We start from the raw sequence: 7949 nt of genomic DNA on the forward strand, positions 1-7949 counted from the left end.
TGTAATGGAAGTTAACTTAACTGTAAATTAAGTGACGTGAGTAAAACTGTTTGTTTTAGTGAAGGAGTTCACAAAACTACCAGCCGCCGAAATTGGATCAGTGGAAATTTAGATATTCTATAATTTCAATTTTCATTATATGAACAAGATTTGTACTCTTGAAACATCGACGTAGTCTGATCATTGATTAGGATTATAATGAGTTTATAATGATTTATTTAGTAAATTTAGAATCAACTAATTATATAATAATGTTAGTAATTGTGACAACTGTAGAACCCGTTAAAACAGACTATGTATAAAGCATGCATAATTTATAGTATTTAAATTAAAAATTATTTTTTTATTATTTAAAGCATTTTAAAGTTACTTAGTCTTGATTATTTATTTTAAATCGCGCAAGTTTAGCTTTTATCTTTTCGGTTAAATAAGTGAGACCGGACTGGAGTTGGAGTATTGAGATAAAATTTAATAATAAGAAAACATTCTTAGAATTTATTTAAGATAAATAATAAGTTATTTTAATGTAAAAGAAAGTCTAAGGAATTATTTAAGTAATTTGAGATAAGTAGTAAATAAGTTCTTTTAGGATCAATAATTAATTTATTAATTTACTAAAATACTTAATAGATAGATAAAAGTTTAAAAGATTTAAAATACAATATTAAGCAATAATTCCCTCCATTTAATGACAAGAATTCGGCCACCTCATAGGAGATTTGATATTTATTTGGCAACTCACCATCTTTGATTCTTTCCTTAATCTTTTCTTGGAGATAATTCTCTCACCATTTAATATTTAATAATTACCAATTAAACAATTTTATCCCTTGTTTTATCTAGAAAAGTTCGGCCATTCACCATCATTTATCCCCCCAAATCCTTTGATATCATAGCAACTTCCTTATCTCTCAAACTCTAGATAGAAAGATTTGATCTTGCCATTTAATCCCCATTCATTTTGCAAATCCCTCATTCATTCCCTAGCCTTCCTCCCTCCTCATTCCACCGAAAATATCAGTAGCAAACCTCTCAAATATCGTGAGGCTCCTAGAAAAAAAATAAGAGAGAAAACAAGAGAAGAGAACTCCGTCTTCGCCGCGCTGCGTTCGTCGTAATTGATTTGTTTTCATTTCAAACAAATCCAAATCATGTTTCTATCATTCTTTTCTCTTCAATCAAGTCATATTATTATTTAAAACATCATATGTGTATGAATCATGAAGCAAAACCGAATTTATGTCAAGACATTTTCGAAAAACATTGTGCAGATTTTCGGCTCTTCCATTGTGCCTTCACAGTTTTGATGTTTTTGATGGTTTCAGGGTTTGGCTCGCTTCCAGGCACCCAAGGCTGCATATAGGCATGTAATAGGGTGTGTTAGGATAATGTTGGTCCCTAGGTTCAAGCCCCATGCACGCTGGATTTGAGAAATTACAGCAACCTTCCCCTAGTGCAGAATTGTCTCTCAAAGTTTCGGTTTTGGTTGTTTAAGGTGGGGTTCGAACCTTGGTTGGCTTTTTGGCTTTTAACCATGGTTAGGACCTTCCCTTAGCATGTAAAAGACGTGACCAAGATGCCCTTTCATGGCTTGGATCATGATCCCATCGGTTTTTAAAATAAACAATACAAGTGCCCCTTCGGTTTCAATTTCTGGTTTTGTTGTGTGAGTTGGTCTTTCGGTTTTGTGGTGTTAGGTGGGTTGTGTTGGCTTCTAGCCCTTAGACATGACTCATACAACACCTTAGTAGGTCTAGCATGGACTATGATTAACCTTATAACCATTGGATCCTTCATTGGACAGCAAAACAAGCTACACCCCCCACGGTTCAGCATGTGTTCTCGGGTGGGGCTTCGGGTTTGTCGTAGGTGTTGGCTTGGATTGTGGTTGGCTTAGGGCCCTTAGCCATAGTTCAAATAACATAGTAAGATGTTGGTAAGAGGCTCTGGTCGGTGGTTCAAACCCCAATGGCCGATAGTCTCGAAAACGAAGCAAGAAAGCACAACACCTGCTGCTAGAATTTTGGACAATAGCTTTGAGCTTCGGTTCAGAGGTGTGTTTTGAGTTCTTGGTTAGCTTTTAGCCTTGGACTGGACAATACTCTATTGAGTTAGGAAGGTCATGTCTTTGGCCGTTTGTGATTTGGCTATTTTCAGAGGTCGTACGAGAATTTACGGTGCGATGTGCCAAAGTGACTCTCGAAAGAGCATTTCATGATTTTGGCCTCCATGCACAATTTTCGTGTATTACAGCCTTTGGTATTTATTTTCTATTATTTTAGGTGTATTTTAATCATGACTAAATGATGGTTCGACGTTGGTTCGGGTTGGTACGGAGTCATGGTTAGATACTAAGTTTGTTGGGCGTAATCGTCTCGTTTTTGGATTCAATTACAAAGTTTTGGTCAAGTTAAGTTTATTTACATGTTCTCATGTTAGGATTAGGATGCAGCGAGCCTGTGAACGATTCAACTCAATTGGTAAAATAAAACAGGATAATAATTATATTACGTGCATAAAATATAAAAGTTTATTTTTGAGATATATGCGATATGTCTTGTGGCCACTTCACACTCATGAGATTGCAGCTTATGGGATTATTACTTCGTCCGGTGGCTACTGACCGGTTCATGTTCGTGTATGGGTACTGATATCTAGTCCAAGGACTGTGATGATCTCTACCGCCCAGTATACTGTGGTTTAGTCTGATCAGACGATTCAGTTCATGTTATGGGCCACTTGCGTAGAACATATTCTCAACATAAAAATTATGATATGCTATTTTATGACAGGGCTCTGTCGAGCAAACATTTCACTTACGATTTTTCAGTTATGCACGTATTTATAATTATTCATGGCACGACTTTTCACGTTACGCTCTATGATATGATATTTTTAAGTTACGCCAGATTTTACGATTTATTTACTTGTTATTCATGATTATGATCCAATCTCCATGGTCGTTTAGATCTTTAGTACGTTCTAAACGAGCAACTCAGTCTCTCATTGTGGATCTTATTTGATGATCGAAGAAGGAGAAAGATCTGTTTGTATGAATTTATAAGATAGACCAACTCTGCTAATCTCAGACTGGTTTGTCATCCAACATTAAATATGAAAATATAAATAGATCTAAATATCCTATGAATGTTTTAAATCATATGTGGACAGTGACGACAATGAGGGTGGGTGACGGAGAAGAAATTGGGAATTGAGAAAAATCAATTTTTTTTTTTAAAAAAACTGTTTGTGAGCATAACGTCAACGCCTACGATGAGTGCTCATTTGAGTTGTGTAGCATAACATTTCTCCAAGTATTAAGTTGCAAATTCTATTTCTATTTTAGTTTTTTCCTTTCTTTTATTTATTTATTTTTTTAATTCATATATTAAAATAGCAGTATAGTCTCTCATTATTTTTTATAATTATATTTTGATCCTCATTTAGATATAAACCAAATGAATTATAAAAAACATTATACATGCACGCGAACGTTTTTATTCGTTAAGTTTGATCATAATAAAGCCAAAAACTTGGCGTCATGGTATTTTTTGTTTTTTTGTTTTTTTAATTTATTATTTCAAAGTTACATATTAATCTCTCACTAATTTTCACCATTATTATATGGTTATCATTTAAATATAATCAAATCAAATTGCAATATGTAATAATTTCAAATTACCATATGATCAATCATTAATGGTTACAAATATATTATTACCTTTATTTTAATATAAATCAAAATAATTATAAAAAATAGTAGACAGATATGTAACACATTTGTGGCTAAAAGTATTTCACAAATGAAATAAAACAGCCTCTCTTGAAAAAACAGAAAGAAATAAAACAGAAATATTATTCCGAGTGAACCGTCGGTTTGCTCGAGGACAAGGCTCGCGTGAGCGCACCCCTGACCATGAGCGCGTGAAACACAGGTCCCGGAAAGCAATAAAAGCGAAGTCTATCTTGAAACAGCGAAGAATATTCGTCATGGCGTCGAACGTGTAATCGAACGCCGATGCTGATCACAGACGTCATCACCCCGTCAACTTCTCCAGCAATCAGTACCTAAAATCCGTACACTCGCTAAACTGCCGTCATGCCCACCGTTAACTCGTGATTCAGATTCAACCCACAACCTCTCCTCAATCAAAGCTATATATACGAAATTCCCCTATTTGTTTTCAGCAAATCTTTAGATTTTTCTCTTGGACTTCGAAGTTTTTCGTGTGTGTGCATATATATATATATATATATTCCGATATTTTATAAATCTTCGTTCCGTGAATCGAGGTTCAGAAATTTGAGTTTTGGACCGAGCAAGATCAGGTACTTCATTTTCTTTCAGGTTCTTTGCTTCTGGGATTTCTTGGTTTTTCATTAAAAGCTGAAAATTTGTTGTTTTCTTTATGGTGGCTTTCGATGTTTACTGATTTTGTATTTTCTTGCAACTTTTGTGGGCAGAATAAATAACTAGAAGTAAAAGGGTTTGTTTATTTTGTTGTGTTTCATTGTTTTGTGTGAACAAATTTGAAACTTTATGCGTTAGTTTCTCGTGATTCCTCGTTCTATTACCTTTTTTGTTTATTAAGTGATTGCGAAAGAATGTAGAAGTGAAAATAATGGGTACTTTACCCTTTGTTTTCACCAAATTGAGGTATGAATAATGCGTAATTCGCCAATTAATGTTGAGCTGGTAATTTTCCTTTATTGCTTCTGTTCAAAATGTTCAAGATAAAGCTAGTAATTTTTAGTTTGCAGTTCCATAATTTGTTATTCCTCTTCTTGGTCACTGTTTAATCCATTAACTATTTTCTTCGGTCCACAGTTTATTAGTTTTCCCGAAGATTGAAGTAAGAATTAATGATGATTTTCGCCGTATACGGTGGAAATCTATGCTGTTGATCCGAGCTGATATTTTACTTTTATGAAATTCCCAGTCTATTTTCACCCGACTCATTTGTTGCTGATCAGGTGAAACCAGGAAAATGAACTTGTAATTCTTTATCATTTTGATGGTTTTGAGGTCGTTTCCTGTTTTAATTCATTCCAGCGAACAGTATTAGATAATTCGAATAAAATATTTTTCTTTCTTTGGTTTCTGGTGGAAGTTATTTTTATTTATTTGATATTTCTCATTTTAATGTATAAAATTTTATTGATATTTGATATTATTTATGTTATCCTTGAAATAAAAGAAGAAATCTTAAAATTCCATGAAAAAGTTACAAGATTGAAGGTTGTAATTATCTAAATCTGAGTGGTATTTTTTTATAATTAAAAAATTATAGATGTAGAGACATTTACGACTCCTGTAGTTCATGTATAAATTAAAGTTGCTGTATCAAGTAGAGAGGGAAAGATCAGTCTGCTGATTTGCTTTTGCCAAAAGGGTCGGGATAGTGAGTTAGATTGTGCAAGGTGGTTATTGTTGCAAAAGGAGGAAAGCTATAATTTTTAATACAAATAAATGACTTTATATAAGTTAAAAGTTCTTGAATTTGATGTATTTACTGGTGCTTTTCTTTTGCAGGTACGTATTTATCCTCGAGGCGCCTGAATATTGTGTTGTGAACACAATTATTTTCTTCTCTGCCAAACATTACAAGAACCTCCTGTATTGTGAAATAACTTATGCTTGTGTTGTCGAATGGACTTGAATTCTTTCGGAAGTGGTAGCACCAGTTCAGACGTATCCAACGCTTGTTACCCTACTGTTTCCTCTTTACCATCTAGGATATTTGAATCCTTGAAATTCAATCCAAGAAACTCGCCTAATACACATTTCTCTACTCATTTTGACGCCAATAATCTCACTCCATACTTTGATAACCAAGAGCAGTACGGTTCGACGGATAATATTTCCTCTAATTCGACGCTGGATAGTCATTTGATTCGTTCTGGTGGATCTTCTTATAACCAGCACATAAGAAATGCTCTGCAGCAGTTGGAGACATCTCTCATGGCTCCAGATGATGAGGAGGTTACCATGTCGGAACCTTTTTTAGCAGAAAATAGTGAATCTCGAGGCAGAGGCAGAGGCCCCATACCAAGAGCTAGCGACCAGGAATCTCAGGAGTCTCATTCGCATAAATCCCAGGAGTCGCATAATTCCAGGTTTGGCAACTCAAGAAACGAATCTAATTCTGAGAGACACCGCAAAGACATGGAGGATTTTACGCTGCAGGGTATCCCTCCACACAACCTCAGACAGCTGCTTATTGCTTGTGCTATAGCGCTTTTCAATCATAAGTTAGATGAATTTGAAAAATTGGTGGTGTATGCTCGTTCCGTTGTGTCTGTCAGTGGAGAGCCGATTCAGCGACTTGGTGCTTACATGATTGAAGGGCTAATAGCGAGAAAAGAATTGTCTGGCACAAACATTTATCGAGCCCTGAAATGCGACACCCCAGATAGCGAGGACTTGCTCTCCTATATGCACATCCTTTATGAGATATGCCCTTATCTGAAATTTGGTCATATGGCTGCCAATGGAGCTATCGCAGAAGCATGCAAGAATGAGGACCGCATCCACATTATCGATTTCCAGATTGCACAAGGGACACAGTGGATGACTCTCTTACAAGCACTTGCAGCACGACCTGGTGGTGCTCCTCATGTCCGAATCACCGGGATTGATGATCCTGTTTCACAACACGCTCGAGGAGGTGGTCTAGCAGCAGTAGGGGCACGATTTGCTGCCGTTTCCGAGAAATTCAGCATCCCCATAGAGTTTCATGCTGTCCCTGTTTATGCTTCGGATATTACTCGAGCATTGCTCGACGTCCGTCCCGGTGAGGCGTTGGCAGTGAATTTTCCCCTGCAGCTCCACCACACACCCGATGAAAGTGTAGACGTGTTGAATCCGAGAGATGGACTTCTGAGGATGATCAAATCACTCTCTCCTACTGTCGTCACACTCGTTGAGCAAGAGTCCAACACAAATACCGCACCTTTTCTTCAAAGATTCATCGAAGCCTTAGATTTTTACACAGCAATGTTTGAGTCGATAGACGTTACCATGGCCAGGGATAGGAAGGAGCGTATTAAAGTAGAGGAACAATGTTTGGCTAGAGATATTGTCAACATCATAGCTTGTGAAGGGAGGGAACGTGTGGAACGACACGAGCTTCTGGGAAAGTGGAGCTTGCGATTCACGATGGCTGGTTTTCGACAATTTCCTTTGAGCAGTTATGTGAATTCGGTTATCCGGGGATTGTTGAAACAGTATTCGGAGCATTACACGTTACTGGAGACGGATGGAGCTATGCTATTAGGATGGAAGGATAGGTATCTGGTCTCAGCATCTGCTTGGCACTGAAAATTGGAGCTTATCTAGTATCGAATAGTAGAATGATTGCTTGAATTTTCTTTTCAAGATGGAATGAGATTATTAGTCTTGTGTTTTATTGAATCGTGCTTTAAGCTTATATATGGGAGTTTCACATGTTTGTGCCTGTTGCTTTTGCATATTTGTAGTAATTTTAGTGGAATGATAAAGGAGTCTCATTTCTGGGGGAAAAAAATTAAAAAGATAAAGCTTCGATGACGTATACATGATTTGGTTTAAAAACAATTAATATAACATAGTGATGTTGCATTGCAAATGTGACATGAATACCAACTATTTTCCCTAAAATAATCTATATCGAAGTTCAATTCCAAAACTGGACTTTTCCTCTCTTCAATCTCAGGCTACTCCAAAGGTCTTGTAGTGGGTGATGACAATAAGTATAACTGAAAGTTCTGTTCCCACAGTGTGAGTGTGATGAGGGTGATTGTTGTATGTATCAGAAAGTAGGTGTTGTGCGTAGATGTTGTAACACCCACGACAACATGCAGCGGAAGTTTCAGTTTAAGAAATTAATACACAACTTGAATTATAATAATAATACGAGTGACGAGATATAAATTATGCACACGTATCAAATACTTGTGCGGTGCCTCAG

General features: G+C 36.3%; 1 protein-coding gene across 3 annotated transcripts; it reads left to right on the plus strand.

Moving 5' to 3' along the window:
• The first annotated feature begins 3972 nt into the window (after window positions 1-3972).
• On the plus strand, window positions 3973-7457 carry LOC140830860 (scarecrow-like protein 21). Of its 3 annotated transcripts, none has more exons than XM_073194391.1 (3): window positions 3973-4329; window positions 4829-4996; window positions 5534-7457. In XM_073194391.1, the coding sequence occupies exon 3, from the start codon at window positions 5651-5653 to the stop codon at window positions 7319-7321; it is 1671 nt and encodes a 556-aa protein (XP_073050492.1). In that variant the 5' UTR covers window positions 3973-4329; window positions 4829-4996; window positions 5534-5650; the 3' UTR covers window positions 7322-7457. The 3 variants fall into 3 exon arrangements, with proteins under 3 accessions (XP_073050492.1, XP_073050491.1, XP_073050490.1); XM_073194390.1 differs by having other exon boundaries at window positions 4829-4974; XM_073194389.1 differs by lacking the exon at window positions 4829-4996 and having other exon boundaries at window positions 3974-4329.
• Window positions 7458-7949: the final 492 nt, after the last annotated feature.

The sequence above is a fragment of the Primulina eburnea genome, chromosome 4 (genome assembly GCF_022965805.1).
Source record: "Primulina eburnea isolate SZY01 chromosome 4, ASM2296580v1, whole genome shotgun sequence".
NCBI classification, from domain to species: domain Eukaryota; kingdom Viridiplantae; phylum Streptophyta; class Magnoliopsida; order Lamiales; family Gesneriaceae; genus Primulina; species Primulina eburnea.